This window comes from Lycorma delicatula, chromosome 8 (genome assembly GCF_047948215.1).
Source record: "Lycorma delicatula isolate Av1 chromosome 8, ASM4794821v1, whole genome shotgun sequence".
NCBI lineage: Eukaryota > Metazoa > Arthropoda > Insecta > Hemiptera > Fulgoridae > Lycorma > Lycorma delicatula.
This window is the reverse complement of record NC_134462.1, coordinates 81,782,425-81,803,305: the sequence shown is the minus strand read 5'-3', so window position 1 is coordinate 81,803,305 and position 20,881 is coordinate 81,782,425. Positions and strand designations below refer to the sequence as shown.

The 20,881-nt window shown below is 31.7% G+C and overlaps 1 protein-coding gene across 2 annotated transcripts in view; it reads left to right on the top strand.

The window, feature by feature from the left end:
* sowah (ankyrin repeat domain family member sosondowah) overlaps positions 1-20,881 on the top strand; it is a 135,088-nt gene that overhangs the window by 6,320 nt on the left and 107,887 nt on the right. For both annotated transcript variants that reach the window (XM_075372425.1, XM_075372424.1), the window contains exons 2-4: positions 3,045-3,109; positions 6,490-7,056; positions 17,828-17,968. In XM_075372425.1, the coding sequence (XP_075228540.1) occupies positions 3,045-3,109; positions 6,490-7,056; positions 17,828-17,968 (773 nt within the window). The remainder of the gene's footprint in view (positions 1-3,044; positions 3,110-6,489; positions 7,057-17,827; positions 17,969-20,881) is intronic.

Genomic DNA, 20,881 nt, shown 5'->3' with positions numbered 1-20,881 from the left:
AGGAGTTTTGCATTCATAAGGTTACGGGGCATAATTCATATTAGCTCTTAACTTATTTTATAGAAAAGAAATATTTTTTTGTTAGGGGTCATGTGTGGGTCTGTTCCTAAAACCTTGGCTTTGTTTACTTTTGGTTCTCAAGTTCTTGTCAGTAAGTCCCATTCCTGTAACTGGTTGACCAGTCTACTTTCAACCGCAGATCTACTTTGGCTTTTTTTGTAGGCTAACCGTTCTTCATATATTATATTCTGTATTATTTTGTGCTTAGATTTTATTTATATAAAAATATGGATATTCTGATTCGTGTTTATTTAAAGTTGCGTAAAACTAATTCATTAACAAATTGCATTAACAAATTGGCTCTGATGGATCTGCTCTATATTCCAGCAGCTTAAAACTTTTCTTTAAGAGATGAATGATGTAAAAAGCTTTCTTCTGTTATTCTCTTCTCATGCTCTTACCACTAAATGTGTCGGGCATTAATTCTGTTTGTTAATGAATTTTTATCATTGGTTTGTTTCCTCAGTGTTGCTAGGGTGGTCGGATAAACTTTGATTAGATTCTAAATACCTTGAATTACTCTTGAATTTAGTTTTTTACAATTTAAGCTTTGTAAAACTTTGAAAAGTATTTTTATGAATTATTAGATTTCTTTACTGAACAAATTCTAATTCTATAACTTAGAAAGGTATTGGGGTAGATCCACTGCTAGTTAATTATATCCTACAAGAAGACTCCAACATTTTTCCAGTTTTGAAAGCTTTTTCCAGTATTTAGAATTACTTTGTTAAATTTTATGTTTTTTAATTGGCTTCACAACTTGATTACAAATTATTGTTTATGGTTCCTGAATAGCATTTGCTTGTGTACAAATAATGAGATGAATTTGTGATTGATGAAAAATTGATTAATCAATGCTATACCCTTGGATGAAAAAAGGAATTCAGTTTGTAGAAGATAGTTTTGCCCCAGTGAATTATTTCAAGTAGCTTATAGCTCATTCAAATTCATCCACACAACAGTGGATGAATTTGAAGGTTTTATATGAACGCAGTTCTATATGAAGGTGTTCCTATATGAAAGTTGAGATTTACCATGTTTGGCTTTTTTTATCAATGGGAGGAAATAATTTTTATTGCAGCATATATTTAAGCTGATTAAAAGAATCATTGATTAGTAATACGGAACTTTCATTCTGGGTAGGATTATTGTAGTTCCCTGATTGTTGTGAAAGAGGGATGCACATTGGCTAAAGGAATCCTTGAGGTTATCCTCTTGGCAGGGTTTTCTGTAATGTTCTTTCAGTACTCCAGTATGGTTCTTCAGTAAGTAGATTGATTGTTCTTTCTTATCTTGTAACTTTTTATTTTCCAATATCCATTTTTAACCATTTTGAGTTCTACGGATTTAAGTAACACTACTAGATTTGTATTAAGAATGCTGGTGACCTATAAAGCTTTTGCTGCATTAGTGCAATCTGATTGGTAGCTGTAACATAAGCATAATGGCTAAAATCTCTGTTGGGTAAAACTGGTTTTCCTAACCTTTAAAATGCTTGTACATATATCTTGTTCAAATGAATTCTGATATTCTCTGTATAATTTCCCTCATTATAACTGTAAATCCTGGACAATATTGTTTCATACAGCCATTCATATGACCATTTTTTAAATAGTAGTGAATGTATAGGATATTTCTAAAGTTTAATTCAGATCACCTAATCCATGCATTGTAATATTGGGTAGGGAATGAATTCTTCAATTGAATAAAAAAATTTTAACGTTACAATCCACTTTTATTAAAATTTATTCATTGTAGATATATATATATATATATATATTTCTCTGACCAGTTTTCCAGCTACTGTCAGGTCTGGGTGTGTGTACAGGCAAATGCAGTTACTGCTACTGGCTTGCCAAGCCTGATATAGCTGCAATGTAAATGTACTGGTAAACATGAAGTCTGGAACATACTCGGGCATGGCATTGAATCCCAGTTAGGCATGGCATATTCACACGCTATAAAAATTGTCGTTCATCTCATCCTTTGAAGTAATACCTAATGGTGGTCGCAGAGATTAGCACCAGTTAACACTGGTATCCACAGTTAAGCATCCAAATCTATAAAAAAGCAATTGCCTTCACAAGAACTCGACTTAAAAAAATAAGCTGATTTTGCGATAAAGAGTTTAACCACCAAACAGACAAACCCGGCGGGTTTTATATATATAAAGATCGGTCTTTTCAGTCAGAAAACTGTTTTTTAGTGCACCACCATCAGCCGATGTACAAAACCTGAGTGCATTGGGGTGAGGGTTAGACCTAAAGAATTATTATGCAGTTATGTTTTTCTTCAGAAACGTACTCTACAAACATCGACACATTAGCTAGGTGAAAATACAACTTAAATTGTTAGATAAGTATACCTCTTCCATGTTATGAATTTAATCAGTTTGTTTCTTGGCTAGAGGGACACCCTACTATTGTTGAATTTGTTTTTATTTTTCCTTCCTTACTTCTTTTCCTGTTTAACGTATATTAAAAGGAATAAAGAGTTACTTTAAATTATAAAAATGACTATTTGTTATGCTATAGACTTTCAATTGTTAATAAATATTCAGTTTTTATCTATTGCAAAGTACTGCTTAATATAATTTTTGTGTGTAATATTTACTTTGATCTAAATAACGTAAAATGAATTCATTGACTTATCATTAATAGTATTTTTTTTTTTTTTAATGATTTGAAAAACAATAAATTTTATAAAAATATTTAATGATTTGATGTATCATTATAGTAGACTGATTTTTGTCTTTTATTAAAAAGTTAAGTAGATAATATATGTACCATAGATATTAAAATGGATGGTGATTAAATTACTTTTATTATAAACATTAATTTATTTATTTACATTATCAATTTTTTTTTTTTTTTAATCTAATTCATTTGTTGTCTTATTGATGTGATAAGTTTTTATTTGTGTAATAATTTTAAGTGTTTTTTATCATTTGTCATTGTTTCTGATAGTCTTTGATATCTTTACAGCTGAAGCTAGAAATGAATTCAAAGAGATTGTCAATACTCTGGCGACTATTGTAAGGAGTGATGAGGTATGTAATATTTGATTCTATTCAAAATTAATAAAAATATTTTTATTAGTTATTGTTGTGAAACTTTAAAAAAATTTAATTATTAATTATACAAATTGTTTTCTTCATTGTAACAAATACTGATATGTAATTATATAGGTCACATCTGTGCAGTCATGACACAACTATTTTTATGAGCTTGTACTTTGTTAAATGAGAAGTTTAACAATTATTAACATGGTGAAATCTCAAATTTAATCTAGTGTGTTTAAAATCCCAATAGAATTTTTATGTATGATCTCTTTGAACATTTATAATATTAACTCTTTACAAAAACTTTGCTGTCTATTTTAAGTGCCATAACCGTAATGGTTGTAGGCAACATGACATGATTTACTACTTACTCCTAAAAGTGACATAGTTACTCCAGAATAACAAATATTTTATTCTAATCTTACTCAGGAAAGTGAGGACTTAAGTAGTTTCTTGTTCCCTTTTCTACCAAACCAAATATACATTGTTGTTTATCAGTAGGCTTAACCCATTGAAATACAGTTTCATTTCTATATACCATCCCATTCATTCCATCATATATTTGGCCCATTCACTCCATTTACCATTTAGACTGGTTCTAAAGTGACATTTCTCTCAGAGAAACTCTCCCTTTTTTTCTATTTAGTCTCTGGAACCAGCGTAAGGTATAATACTTAAGAGGATGATATGTTTGAATGTAATGAAGTGTAGTCTTGTACAATTTCAGGTCAACCATTCCTGAGATGTGAGGTAATTGAAACCCAACCACTAAAGAACACCAGTATCCATGATCTAGTATTCAAATCTTTATCTGCCTTTACTAGGATTTTAACTTTAGAAATCTTTATAAAACTTTATAAAAGATTTTAACTCTTGACTTTGAAGTCAGCTGATTTGCGATTACGAGTTAACCACTAGACCAGCCCGATGGATTCTCAGAGAAACTCTGATTTACGTCATTTATACTTCAGATGCTTTACATAAATTATAGCCATAAAAAATGACTGGAATAAATAATCTAAAGCAGTAAAATTAATGTACACCTTTCTGTTATAACATTTTATGCATGGCTTAAAATTAAAACTGCTTAACTCATCAGGAGGAAATTTAAACTATAAAATATAAATATTCAACATGATTATTATTTTTCCTGGAATTGATTTTTATTTATTAATAATAGCAATTACTGGCCGATGCTCAATTATAATTGCTTAATCTTTTTTTGTATGCGTGATAAATTTTTTTAGCACATGAAATATGCCAATTCTTATCGAATTCAAGACAGTAACCTTCTGAATGAAAAATAGAGATGCCACCACTCTGGAACAGAGGTCAGCAGATCTCTGTGGGAATCTGTTCTCCCTTAGTCTGGCAATTGTGGTTGAGAAACGTCAGACAAGTGCATAATGTAATCTGGATGTATAAAATTATAATGAGATATACTATAACTTAATTTGTTTGCATCTAATATGAATTAATATTGTATTTTAAATGAGTGAAATAATAATAATAAAGGTTTTTAGAAAAATCTTTGGTGTTTAATTATTTTTATAATAGTAATAAGAACACTGATAATTGGTAATCAGAAAGATATTTTTATTTTATATTAGAAATTTATTCAATTTTATATCATAAGATGATCTACGTGGTTGATTGGTAGTGTCTTGGCCTTTTGTCTGAGGATCCCGGGTTCGAATCCCAGTCTGGCATGGTATTTTTCATATGCTCCAAAATGCCATTTCCATATTTTCACGTACAAGCTTTTCAAAGCTTCTGTGGCGAATTAATTCATCAAACAAAAAAAAATTAATTGGTCTGAGCTCAGTTTTCAGTAGAGAACTGGTATTTATTTTATCTCTTCTTCCTCATTATATAAAAAAAAAAATATGTAATTTGCCTGTCGATAATTAGAAATAAAAGAAAATGTATAATGATGCGGTTTCCATTTTGTGTATGAAGTCATTGTATAGCTTGAAGCAGGTATTGCCTCTGAATCATCAGCTTTGATTGAAGGGGATGTGCCCAGTGACAAAATTATTGTCTCCTTAGTATTGCTAAGTACTATGATTTCAGAATAATTACTTATTTCTTCTTTTATATAATGAAAAAACTGTTGTCTTGTTGCAAACATAAGATTAGATAGGTGTTCAGTGTATATAATACTGTTCCTACAGCCAACAGAAATGATATAAATTCTTGAAATAGAAAGTGAGGGTATTGGTAAATTATTTAGTTATTACTTTCCTAACTTCCTCTTTAAGTTTTCTATCTGTATATACCAAAGATGTGTACTTAAGTACGTTCTACATAACAAAACTAATTTAATAAATTAATCAGCAGATCATTAATAAAATCTTCTAGTTATTTAATATTATACTTGTGAGTAGACATATGTACTGTGTTGCTGTTTAGTTGGTTTGATTCTACCACCGTCTATTGCTTTGTGCTAAAATAGTATAAAGTTATATCATAAACAACTTAGAAATATACCCTCAATGACGTGCTTTTATATGGATGAAGCTGTTAAGAGCAAAGATTTGCAACATTCTTTTTATGGTTGGTATGCCACCAAATTTCTTCAGTAATTTAATACTCATCTACAGTGATGAACATCTCAATTCCCCCCCATGAGAGAGAAGAACACTTGCCTAGTTACGTTTCTGGCCGCCACACCACCCCTCCATTCTTAGCCAAGAGTGGCTTAATCGAACGATGCAATGATGAAGAATCAAAATTCAAAATGTAGGCTTGGAATTGGTTTTGTATTGTAGCACAGTTTATCTGGAATTGACATAAGTAATCAGTAATGATAATAATTAGCTATAGCAATCTAAAAAAAGAAAACTTCACATAGCTCACAGTATACCATGTAATACCTAACATTACTGTAATTAGATGCCATAATTAGATTCAAAGCTAATCAGTATCAGCATTCTCATGTTTTATAAAATTTATTTCTTATCAAAAATAAAAAATAAAAAAAATAGAGGGTTTTAGCTGTATTCAGCATATTACTACCAGAATTAATTAAATAAATGGACTTCAGTTTTTAAACCCTGTCTTTTAACTTTATAAATAAAAGATTAATTTAAAAAAAAATACTTCTTTACTTGTTAAAATATTAAGTTTTATTGCAATTTGGATTTCCTCAAGATATCTAGTTTTAAGTTAAGACTTTTAGTTGGAATAAGATAGAACTAGGTGTGTAAGATATGGTTAGGGTATAGAAATGAGGGGGTAGTGACATATGTAAAATATAATTTGTTCAACTTGGCCAAAATCAATTATGTACAACTTAAAAATGTCAGAAAAGCTAAGTTTAATTCAGTTTATTGTTGGTATAATTGTATCATTTTTTTGTGTTTCAGGGTGAAAAATATTTGGTGCTAAAAAAACGGTATAGAAATTCAGAAAACCTCCCTCAAGCTTCCAGTCCATCTGTAACACCTGAGCCTGCTTTAGCTGGAGTATCAGGTTCATCTTCAGTATATCCTCGTCGAGGAAGTTCCACTAGTTCGTTAAGTAATTTTTCAACTTCACAAGATTCTCTTGAGCAATTTTTTACGCCGACCAATCGTCAGCCTCCACCTTATCGACCTCCACCGCCTCCGGTTTCTCCTTCATCATTATCATCACCGTCTGTTCAACCACATCACATTGTTAATTATAATTCAAGTATACCTCCAACATCAGCACCTACATCACCCGCTTCAAGTCCATCGATAACTTCATTATCAAACTATTCAGATCAGCAGTATATTCCGACATCACCTTCTGATACACCAAGATCCCCATCTTCATCATCCTCAACTGATCCACCTCCCGTACCACCAAGACGAAAGAGTAGTGAAAAGATTAAAATGGATAACAGTAATAAGGAGAATGTGATCGATATAAATAAAAGACCAAAAACTATTGGTGCCGAATCAAATGAGGTAAGGTAGAGTTTTTACCCAAATCTTATCACAATAAAGTTGCTAAATGTTTATAATTCTTTACTGTGGTTGTTTTTAATTTTGAAATTATTTCAGTAAACATTATCTTTACATCTATTTTAATATAAGTTTCTCATTTAAATTGACATTTTTTTCCTGATCTTCTGAAAGGCGTGTAATCTGTCCATTCATAATCACACTCCTCCTTTTCATCACCTATGTTTATACTTAATCATTTTTGTCTGGATAAATACCATGGGAATTGGATCAATCACTATATTTCAAAGTTTGGGAATGTAGCTTTAAATTAATTTTTTGATAAGCAGTACAACATGAAACAATTGCTTTCTTAAGAGAACTTAATGTGGTGACTATCTGAGGCCTTTGAGTTTTTTGAGTTTATATAAAAATACAAGCTGCGGTAGTAGTGGGCATATATATCAGATGAAACTGGACCTCCTTCTCTTATCATTTAAAATATAGATGTTATTCTTCAAAGTTACTTCAGGTTGATTTTGATAGTTCAAGTTATATATAGGATTGTGTTGAAGTATTTATTTGCAAATTTCAAAATGCAATGATCTGTCATCAGGTCTGTTTTATGAACAGCACAATTTTTTCTTTTATGATTAATTCACCTTCTAACCTTGAAGTGATAATATGTAATGGAAATTTTGTAGTGTATAAAAAATTCTATACCAAACCCAGGGTGGATGGAAAGCCAAAATGTACCCCTGTATCATGGAAATGGGCGCAGTTGTAGAGATTTATAAATGATTCTTTTATCTATTTTTCATTTAATAAAACTTATTCTTTTTGTTGTTTGTTTCCGTAAGATCAAGATGTTGTTGATGACCACCATGGTGGACTCCAATCATATCCCAACCATATTACTGTATCTAGTGTACTGTTTCTAGCAATATTCATCTTTCTTCTTAATTACAACTATTTTCTTTCTTTGTCAAGTCTGAGGCTGATAATCGATAGATCCTCAGCCTATAAACCAAAAATACTTGGCTACTGCTTAGGCAAGATAAACTGAAAAAGATTCAGTAAGGATACCATCCAAATTTCCAGTTGATTGCTACTGCAATAATTGAAATAAAACAGTAGGTTCATTGTTTTTTTTTAATAGTTATATTACATGCGGCATTCCTTTCTTATTACATATTCTACTTTCTATAAATTTGATGATATGCAAATACATTAAACTGTTTACCCTCTATAATGCCCCTTTAACTTCAGTTATCCCTCTTCACTGTCTGCAATTTAGGTTTATTATGTATCAGCCAAAATTCTGGTGACTTAGAAATGAGGAGTATAATAAAGGCTTTTTGATAAGATTACTGGACATTAGGTCTGTAGTTCAAAGAGAGCTGTCACTAATTTTGAAGAGAAAGCTTGTGAATATTTGTATTTTGCTTTTCTTATTTATGAATTGTTGTTGATTTTCTCTTTAGCTAAAAGTATGCTAATAAATCTAGTTTTTCCATCTCATCTGAGTACAAAGGAATGGACTGGATAAGATCGGACAGCTGATCTCCATGGCAGAGTGGTAGCGTTTTGGCCTTCCATTTGGAGGTCCCGGCTTTGAATCCTGGTCAGGCATGGCATCTTTCATATGCAACAAAATTCAATTTCCATATTCCCATGTACAAGCTTCAAACTTCTGTGGTAAATTAATTTATCAACAAAAAAACCAAATTGAATTAAAAAGAACTTGAGATCAAAGTTGTGACAACCAAACATAAATCAGGGTAACAATAGGTCCTATAAGATGATGAAAGAAAAAACAGAATTGTAAGAGGAAATTAGAGATTTCTTAGGCTAATTTGACCAAGATTAGCAAGAGAAACAAGTTTGCAAAATTTTGGAAGAGGACTTTTTCAACCATGGCATATCATGCTATTAATAATGTTATATAAAGTTTTACAGTCCCCAAAAGAAATGGGTGGTTGCTTTCATTGGAAAACAACCGATGGAAACCTACTGATGAGCAGCTGCTAAGCTGTTAAATAAACCAAATTTTATTGATCCTAGCTTAGACATAAAATGATTAATAAAAGTTTAGGTTGAATTAACTTATCACCAGATGAGTTGTTCAACAATCCCAATATTGTCAGATTATCCAAAGATACGTTATTTAAAAGAGATACATTAATATCTGTATCATCTCTTATGCATAAAGTTACGGTGGTTTACATCAAATGTTACATCCTACATGTATCATTCAATAATCCATTCTTACTTAGAGTGAGCGACAACAGATATGATTACGGGAATCAATGAACCAGTTCACCATTCCATAAGATAAGTGACGTATTATTATTTTACTTACATAAAGGTTAAACAAATTTTTTCTGTCGTGATATATTTGGCGCCTTCATTTATTGGATTTTTTAATATAATTAATGAATATTATTTTTTTCTTAAAAATGATTATTATATGTATTTAATGATATTTATTATAATTTATTTATTTATTTACTTAAATAATAATTATTTTATAGGTTTTTTATATATATTTTTTTAAAATAGGTCTTAAGATTAGTTACATAAATGGAATATTCTGTTAATTCCTTATCATCATATTTAGTTATTTATTATTCATACTTGTATATAAAGATAAAACTAGATGGTTATTACCATATTTGTACAAATTATTATATTGGATATTTAATTTATTGCATCAATATATACGAATGTATATAGTACTTTTATTAAATTTATGTAAGTTGTATATGGAATAAATACGCATTTATCTTACAGACTTAGAGTATTAGTAATTCTACTTTCACTTTTAGTCTTGTCTCCCTATTGTTTAATAGTTACACTTGGGTCCTGTATGTCAGTGTTATTATTGTTCTAAGTTTTTTATTTAGTTATCGGTGTGATTTTGTTAGGTTAATACGTATTATAATTAATTTTAATTCAGCATACTTTTCATTTGTTAAGTTTCTGTTGGTTTTCCTTACTTAATTACAAAAAATAATTCAAATTTACTTTGTTTTTTTTATTTTTGTGCTTTCTTAAAATTTGGAGTGAATTATTTTTCTACAAGAAGTAATATCAGGTAAATATGATAAGTTTACATTATATTTTTTAGATTAATGTAACATCAACTAATTTTTACCTACTTTAGATAATCTATGTGACAGTGGTAATCCATAAGATATCTTCTGCAGGTTTTTTAAAAATCTTGTAGTTGCTCCGTGTTTTATTGTAAAATTAATGTACCATATTGATTTTTTGGTTCACCAGGCCAGGAGTTTTTAATAATTTGAACCCAATGATATTATTAAGGAGCTAATAATATTAAAATATTACTTGTCAACTTTGACCTTGGACTGCATACCTTCTGCTTGGGATGGCAGTATTAATTACTCTCTGTCATCCTGATATATAAGAAGTATTGGGAGTATAAATTGACTAATTAAAATAAATAAATTCAGTGCTTATTTTAGAAATGAAAATAAAATTTTATGGTTTTATTTTATTTTTTTAAAATAAATAATTAATAAGCTTAGCATGATTTGTGCTTATTGAATTAGACAAATTTTTATAGTGTTATTATCAATTATCGCTTTAGAAATTGAGAGATTGGTTTAACTGCTAATCAGGGGCCCTTTTTAGAGCCGCATTTAATAAGTTGGAGTTATTCATGTTGATTAACAACCTTTAAGAGAAGATACCAACTAAAGAAGATCTGTTAATATTTTCAGTTGTCTAAACTGTCTTTATATTAATAAATTTGGTTTAACAACTTTGTGACATAAATATCTTGTGATGTAAATTAGGTTTTTTTTTAAATGAGGCTAACATTTGACTGACTGATTAATTGGCTATTAATAGATTAAAGTTATATAAAAATTCTATAATAGTTATTCAAACAGGATCCCAAGACAGCTGTGTTCCTTGTTCGTGTATTTTCATACAATTTTACTTGTTATATAACTTCGAATCATCACATGTTAACTAAATGGACAGCTATTAGTATCCAATAACAGGTGGCTTGGCACCTTGCTTTATTTATTTTTTTCTTAAGAATTAGTAGCATTAAAATTTTAATTGATTCGAAAAGGTATTGATCTAAAACTATATTCCATAAAAGAATTTAATTACCTTTGAATATATTGTTTAATTTTTTCTTGCCATCAAATCATAAAAACAGAGCAACTAGTCTTTTCACATGAAATTATGTTTTCCTCTTTTCTCTCTATCATGTACTTCACGAGGTGGATGCTTTTTTAGATCAGGGAATAAATTTAACATAACATTTAGGTTGATTTGTGAGCAATTAAGTTCAGTTGTTATGACAGATAAAGTATGGTTTTGCAATACTTTGTTTTAAATCTAATTAAGGATAGTCTTTAATTATCTTTCTACTTAATTAACAATAACATTTACTTTAAAAAGAGTTTTACTAATCTACTCTTAAATATTCTCAGCTTATTTTCTATAGCGATTAATAGTATTACCAAATGTGTGCAGCCACCTGTTTCATGTTTGTTATTTGTTGATGATTTTGCTATTTATATTACATCCCGTTCAACAGACACAGCAGATGGACTACTACAGATCACTATATCTCGCTTTCAAGCTTGCTTCAGGGTTACCGGCTTCACCTTTTCACTTGAGAAAACAAAATGTGTAGTCTTTACTCAGCTGTGGTGCCCTTCCAATCCGCATGTTTTTCTCAATGGAAAGCTAATTACTATCTCTTCTGACATCAGGCTTTTAGGTTTATTTTTTGATAACCACCTTACTTGGATCAAACACATCAAAGAATTAAAAACAAAATGTTCCAAACTTTAAGATATGCTGCGAGTCCTTAGCAACACCAGTTGGGAAGCCGATCGGTCATGTTAGATACGTTTTTATTATTCCTTAGTTCTTTCTGACTTAGATTATGGTTATGTCCCCTAACGTTCAGCGCGTCATACCGTGCTTAAAATGCTGGATGCTGTACATCACTCTTTTCTTCATCTTGCCCCAGGTGTCTTTAGATCAAGCCCTGTTGTCGTAAGCTTGTTGACTCTGGTGAGCCATCGCTTTGGGATAGACGGGACCAGCATTTAGCATCTTATTTTGCCCGTCTCAAAGATCATCCAAAAAAACCCGGCTTCTGACTCGGTCCTTAGGAATCCCAATTTAGGAAGGTATGAGAACCAGCCACGTTGCACTGCACCTGTAGGTGTTCGAACCCGCCGTCTACTGCACCTTATAAATGTTGACACACCTATTTTTTCAACGTATCCGTGCTCATATCCTCCGTGGGGAATCAACCTTATAAATTTTATGTTTGATCTTATGATATACAATAAAGAATCAATACCACCTATTGTCTTCCAGCAAATGTTTCACTACATCCTCTCCAAGATAAACCCAACGCAGTAGTATACACTGATGGATCGAAATGCAGTGATACCTTTGGTTCCTTTCGCACTTATTGTCAATGATAGAAATGTTTGGTTTACCTGGTATCACGAGTGTATTTACTGCTGAACTATACACTATAAATAATGCTCTGAATATCGTTAACCCTAAGTACCAAAAATCCTTATTTGCAGTGACTCGTGTAGTGCTCTCCAAGCCTTAGAAAACTTTTACTCCAGACATCCTGTCGTCATCGAAATCTACAACTCAATCGCCGAGTTGAATCATCGCAACACACAATTGAGTTTCTGCTGGATCCTTAGCCGCGCAGGGATTCCGGGTAATGAACGTGCAGATTTCGCTGCTAAAGACGCATGTACCCCCTTTTCACTACCCGTGTTACTACATCCGACTTTATTAATTGTCTAAAACTCACATTTCGCGCAAAGTGGCAAGACGACTGGATTGTCACAGTAGACAACAAACTCCGCTATATCAAAGATACTTACTGTGCTGCCATGGGATTCCTTCCACAGGAAAATTCGCCGTGAGGAAGTGGTCCTCTGCCGATTGCGGATAGGACATACGACAGCCACTTACGGGCACCTGATGTCAGCAGAAGATGCACCACTCTACGTAAGATGCGACTGCCGTTTAACTGTGCGCCAGAAAATCGCGTTAGATTGCGTATGTTATGTGGCCTTACGTTTCAAATAGAAATTATCCAGAAATATTCGCGTATTCTAGGCAGTTACAAGCAAGTGGTAGATCAGGTACTTTTATTCCCACGGAGTATAAATATGTTTAACAGAATGTACATTTACCTATTTGTAGTTTTTGTAGATTAGTTATAGTTATTTAGAACGTTAATCTTTGTTATCCGTGAAGGGGCTCTTTACACCCCGTACGGATTTTGTTCAATTCTATACATTTTATATATTTTCTTTTTAAATAAATTTATTTTACTGTAATGATTCTTACTGTGATATTAGTTTTAAGTTTTAGTGATATCTTATCTATGGTATTAGCTTTAAGTTTTTTTTGTTTGGTTTTACTTTTTTTTAATATTTGGTACTTACGTATTAACGCCACCACAGCTACAGCTTTATTTAAAAACAAAGTAGTCAATCAGATTTCGGTGGAAAATGGGCCGATATAGAGTTTAACATAGATTCAAAACAGTCTCTTTATTAATTTTAAAAATGGTTATTTTATAAATATAATTTAACCAAACTTAACCTACGCTCGCTTCGCTCGCTAACCTTGACAAATTAACACGAGTGTTTTGATTATTTAAAAAATAATAAATAATTTCAATAATTACAGAATTTATTAAATAAATACTCAAAAAATTACGGTGTTAATTAGTCAAGGTTAGCGAGCTTAGGTTAAGTTTGGTTAAATCATATTTATAAAATAAATAAATATAAATAACCATTTATTAAAATTAATAAAGAGACTGTTCATTTTCCACCGAAATCCGATTGACTACTTTGTTTTTAAATAAAGCTGTAGCTGCGGTGGCGTTAATACGTAAGTACCTAATATTTTAATTTTAATCTATTTTCCCTTGTATGTAATATTGGTTGTAAGTTTTTTGTGACATTGGTTTTTAAGTTTTTAGTTATTTTAATATTAGTGTAGTGTTAGTTTTGTTTTGTTTTTAAACTTTTACCGATCGCATTATGTTTGATCCAGCGGTTATTATAGTCGCTTTCGCGTTATTATCTCTTACTATATATTTTAGGCCTATCGGTTTTTCCCCAGAACTTCTTTAAAATAATATAAAAGTAATCTAAGAGCATCAACGGTATTTCTGTAGGTGCATGCAACAGTGGAAACAACAGGAAATTCGTTATTTTACGACAATAATATTTTGTCCGTTGCTCTTTTCAAGTTCCACATAACCTTAGTCCTGAAAAATTTTGCAACAAACCGATAATCATCGGTTAAAATAAATTGCGTCAGATAATGTCTGCCACTTCAATATTTTTTTGTATAAAATCACCAAATTTTGATTGGTTTTCTAGCATTGAACTTTGTCTCTATCGTATTTTCTTCTCTAGGCATATTCAAATGCAGTCTTCATTTGTTTCATTCAGTCGTTCATGGTTTCCTCTTTGAAATTTGCCATATACCTAATATTATTCATCCAGTTTTACTTTACTATAAATATGTCATTTAATACCTTAAAAACAGAGCGTTCTGGACCTACAATACCGCCTATATACAGATAGATCCGAAAGTCGCGCACATCGAAATTAAAGTGTCTATAAATAATGGTGTAGTTGGAAAAGTTCTATTTTTTTTAATCTCCAGATCCACCGTTAGGCATTCTTCAGAGGATGAGATGAATGATTTGTAGCGTGTGCATACCAAGGCATCATTACACAGTTTACTGCGCTGCTTGAAGATGATGAACCTGTTTTTTGGTTCCAGCAGGACAGTGCCATATGTCGCACATCTTTTGAAACCTTGCATTTCTTGCGCGAGTTTTTTTTGGCGAGCGTATCATTTCTAAAGGATTATGGGCCCCCACGTTCACCCGATTTGACATCCCCAGATTTCTTCCTACGTTGTTGTCACAAAAGAAAGGTCTATAAAAACAGGCCACACTCATTGCAGGAACGAAAAGTGAACATAACAACGCAGATTAACAACATCAGTATACACTGCAGACCAGGCTTAGGAGCCTCTATATCGCGTAACCTATAACTGGAAACCGCGCGAAAATTTCGGCCGCGAAAGTGACCGTTTTCACAATTAAATTTTTTTAAAACTATAAAAACCTAGACAACACCTCACACCGTCCCACGAAGAGACCGCAATACAATTCAGTCAGCACATGCGACTCTCTCCGGAGAAGGAGGCGCATTGCTCCCTTCAAATAAGTTGGTCCCCGGTAGGCGTATTTCTGCTAGCCCATAAGGTGCTGGTACCGAAAGGTCTTAAGCGGATGGAATGAAGGGGAATCACGCCGGAAGTACTAGGCTCAAAAGCTGCTTCTCCCACGGTTAGACCCAGTAAATAAATTTCACGCTGGTCCATACGGATAGGAACGCAAATTACCAAATCCGTCCGTAAATATACCTTAAAATTTAAAACCGCCACTAAATAACCGATGAAACCCGCCCGACAATAGAAAGATTCAGTAGCAAGGGACATTGTCCAGGCTCTGCGATCTGTAGGGAGAAATATTGAAACTCTACAACAGTAAACAGTATACACGTCTTCCACAAAGTGATCAAACGTGGTAAAAAGAATTCGTACATACATTACTGAACGGGGCAGCCATTTGAGCATATGTTGTGAAAATAAATAAATCTGTAAATATTATTACTTAATGTCTTATTCTTTTTATTACTTTCATATCCGCGACTTTTGGACCTCTTACATCCTATATACGACGTACTTTGTTATCGGGAACATTATATTTTTTCCCATTCGGATAAAAGAGAATCTTTACTTCCCGATTTCTACGCTGTTGTTTAAAGTTTACCGTAACTGGTAAATGCTGAGTTTAATGTAAGAAATCTGACATGCTGTAAAATCTATCAGTACAGTCTTCCTGTTGTCTTTCTTGACATTAACTTCATTTTCATTTTTTTACGTTATTACTAGAAAACGTTAGGTGAAAAACTTTCATTAGAACAGTTTTAGAAAGCTTATACTTCTTCGATCCCTTAGTTTATCTACGTGTGCATCCAATTTACTAGAGTAAATTTAAAAATCATATTTACTACAGTCTTATTTCATTTTATTGTCACATACTTTCATTTCTAATAAATGATCTACTGATGAATGGATTGAACCTTTATTTAGGTGTTAACCGGCCGGTTGGTTAAAGAGAATTGTTAATGATACTCATGTAGATTATTTAGGTAATGTGAAGGTGATTCCTGTTAATAGATTTTAATTTACTCGTAGATGGAGAAGTTAAGCTAAAGATTGTGTATAATTATGCCTAGAGAAGAAGTGACGATAGAGACAGCGTTCAATGTAGAAAAACAATCAAAATTAAACGTGATTTTAGAGATCAAACGTTGAAGCGGCACAGATTATCTGACGCTTTTTACTTTAAACGGTGATTGTCGATTTTTTGCAGGATTCCTTAGGTCTATGGTTATGTTCAACTAGAAAGGAGCAGTGGATATAACATTATTGTCAAAATTAACGAATTTGCTTGGTTTCAACTGTTGTTGCACGTACTATATAGGAAATCCCATCCATGTTCTTGCGTATTTTTTATTGTTACTTTATTACTTCCTTGTACGAAGTTAAGGAAGTATTGTGATCGCGAAAAATTTCGGTTTTCTGATTTCAACAGAAATATCCATTTTGACCATCCCTGAATCCATTTTAACTAGTTTCGGCGTGACGATTGTACGTACGTTCGTATGTATCTTCCATACTCAAAAACGATTAGTTGTAAGATGTTGAAATTTTGGATTTAGGACTGTTGTAGCATTTAGTTGTGCTACTCCCCTTTTGATTGCAATCAACTGAACCAAAAGTGTCCAAAAAAGCACAAAATACAAAAAAAAAAAATAGGATTTTGAACTTTTTCTTAACTTCAGTAATAAGCCCTGTTTGAGAAATTTTCAACGATGGATCATAAGTGGTACTTATTTTCATTCAATCCAGAGTTACAGCCAAATAGAATTTTAATTAATGAAATATTTGGATCTTACAAGGGGAAGGCGCATCGGTTCGAATCCGACTTCATGTACATATATTTTTTTTAACTATTCTTTTTTTTAATTTAAATATATAGATTTATTAATAATTATTAACTTCTGATTGAAAAAAGTTTTACAATAAATAATAGTTCAGTAATAACAATAAAAAAACATATGAAAAAATATCAGAAATAAAATTTTATTTACTTTTCATTTACAAAAAAAAAGTGTCTATGTAATTTAATAAGCGTACAAGGATGTTAGGTGGGGTACACATCATATTATTTTGTATTTGTAACTTCAATTGATATATCTAAACATATACTTCGCATGTCTAGGTAAAGTTAATTTATAATTTAACGTTATTGATTTTCTATATGTATCTCTCGGGAAATGAGTTTTGGTTAATATTTTTTTTTTTTTTTTTCTAGAAAGTGCTATTGTAAGTCAAAACTATATACTTAATGTTTATTTTGAATTTTTTTTTTTAAACTGTTGCATCGTGTAACGTACAATTAACTAATTTCTGAGGAATTTTTAAATAAATTTTTTGTTTTTTTTTAAAAATAGATATTAAGGCTACGTGTAAATTCGTTACATACTTGTAGCTCAGTTGCGGCTATGAAATGTAATATTCGCAATAAAGTTTTTATTGCATAATTTAATGATTTACTTTTTTCTCTTTTTTTTTAATGTAAGTTTTTGTTTATTTTCAGGATATTAGCGTAGATCAAGATTCAAAAATTAGTGTAAAGGAATGCATGCAGAAATTTAATCGTTTAGCCTCGGAAACCGCTTTACAAAAAACGCAGTTACCATCCGGCAGTAATATTAACAATAAGAAAAAATCAGGAAAGGTAAGATTTTCTGTTTCTGTTGATATTAAAATAGATTATTTTCTTTCTTTTGTAAATGTTTAATTATGATTTATTTCTTTAGAAGATAACGGCTCAGGATTTAGATTTCGAATATAATAATTATTACCGGTTGAGTACCTTAAAAAATAATTTCCATTTTTGACTGTTGATTGCAATTTTTTTTATTTTACGGTAAATTTTTATCTCTCGCTTATGTCGCGTTCGTTCAGTATTGAAGTCAGATATGTACGTATAAATGACAGTAGTATATCCAAATTATCGTCACGTTTACTTATGTACGAACCATCTACCATCAACGTGACAAGTTACCGCAGTACATTCAACTCAAAAGTTTTGCCGTTTACCTATGTTAATCATGAGTTCATTGCGGTGTGTACAGTTATTTTTTATCTCGCCTGCACATGTTTACTACCGATTCCTTTATGTAAATCATCTAATCTTTTAGATATTCAAGTCATCTTTATTCGAATTCCGTTTACGTTTATTTGTTTATTCTATAAAAACCATGAATTTTTTATACAGGGAAGTAGGGAATTAACAGTTATACCCGAATAGTTAGGTTTTTTTTGAATTTTTTTAGTTTGGGCTTTTGGGTACCATGCATTTTATCAATGTTTAATTAATTTTAGCTTTATTTTACATCCTTTACATATGAAATTAAAAATATTTTATTTAATTTTATCTGTTATTGTATTGTTAATATTATTATTAATTTATTTTACTGATAAATTGCCAAGGTGATGGGATAAGTTTGATTTCTACGTTGTATTGATGCGTGAAGAACAATATACTCGAAATAGACGGGTAAATACGTAATTAGAACGATCCATTTGATGGGAAGGGGGACCATCGTAATGAAATTTCTTGTGAAATATTTTTTTACTGCAGTTTAAGTATTTTATATAAGAACCGTGTTTGAATTATTTGTTTACAAGGTTTATAGTATTTTAAAAAAGGACCCCCCGATTTTATGTCTTATTTAACATTTTATGTTCGTTTTTTCTTTGCACACGTCGTTGGTAAAATTATGACTTCTTATCTTCATGTAAAATTCGGTCAAGGCAAGTCGTTATTTATAAAACATTTTACGTTGTAGAATCAGCATGGTTTCCATTATAGACTATTGTTATAAAATGTAACATTTTATCATTAAATTAATGTTGTGTGTGTGTGTGTGTGTGTGCGCGCGCGCGCACGCAACTTATTGTTGTATTCAATAATAATCTTTCAATGAAATCACTGGAGGAAGTATCATTATGGCCGTATTGATGGATGTATGCATACACAAGCAATATTTATTTCAGAAAACTGTAATCCATTGTGTCTCGGTGTTTACATTCTAATTTTCATATGTAAAGCGTACTTTTAAATTGAGGGACGAATAAAAATAGAAGTTATAGACGATGTAGAAGGATCTTGGAGTTATGAGTATTATAAGAGCATAAATAGCTCTTATAATACTATTTGTACAGATAGATAATAATTATTCTTGGTATTTTATATCCTGCAAGTTGGATTAGACATACTGTAAGTATGAAAAAAATGAGAGCTGAGAATATACAAATTGTCCTGTATTCATTCAGAATGATGTCTTCTCTACCTTTTACTTCAATGTAGCTGTCTTTCGATGTGAAATTCCTCAATTTTCTTGGCCGTAAAAATCGTCATATATTTCCTCTTATCCTCTTCTATTTCTAATAATTTTAAGCATTTCAATCCTTGTTTTTCTCATCCTCTCTTTCCTTCTACTTTTTCTCTCTATGAATCATCGTTGAAGACAATTCTTGGTTTTAATGTAGTAAGCGATCTACCTATGTAGTTAGTTCAAAGATGGCGCAACTAAAACGCTACATTCAAATATGGAATTATTTTTATTTAATTAATTAATACCGAAATTATAAATACAATCTAATCAAACTTAACCTACGATCGCTTCGCTCGCTAACTTTAACTAGCGAGCGTAGGTTAAGTTTGGTTAGATTATATTTATAATTTCGTTATTAATTATATACGAGGGATATCTCTAAAGTGAAGACCGCTGGGAAATTTCTCTTCTTAAGGTTGGTGAACCTGTGCAATTTATGGCCACGCTAGTAGTGTACACAGTGCATTGTTGTCTGTAAGTTGTTGCGTTTTAGTACCTTTGATTACGTGCGAGTTATTACGTTATAAAATGAGTAGGAAAGTCGATGTTGTCGCCGACTGTGGAATACGTGGATTCATACGTTTTTATACCATCAAAACGTTAAGCCGGCTGAAATTCATAGGCAGTTGTTTGCTATGTACAGTGATATTGTAATAAATGAAAGAAACGTCCGAATATGGTGTGAAAGGTTTAGAAACAACAGAATTAATGTGCACGATGAAGAACGTTCGGGGAGCCCCTCGATATGACTGAGGACTTGTTGAAACGCGTCGATTAAATCAGAAAAGATCGTCGCTCAACAATTTCCGACCTGGCCCTTCTTTTTCTTGGTGTTTGAAGAGCTGTTATAGGTCGCGTTGTTCATGACCATTTAGGCTTCAGAAAGGTCTGTGCACGTCGGGTGCCGCACGTCTTAACGGAACGTCACAAAAAAATCCAAGTGGGATTTGCTTTGGTGCGCTATGGTGCGATTTTTGATGCGCTACACAGGAAAAGGGGATGAGTTCCGTAATTCAATTGTTACAGGCGATGAAAAATGGATTTCTTATTACACGCCAGAGAGAAAACTGCAGTCAAGTGAATGGCGTCATCCTCAATAACCAACCAGACCGACAAAGGTCAAGCCACAGCCATTTGGACGCAAATTGATGGCCATAGTCTTTTGGGATCGGTTTGGCATACGTTGATTGATTTCATGCCACGTGGAACGAACTGTAAATGCAGAAGCCTACTGCAAAATTCTCCGT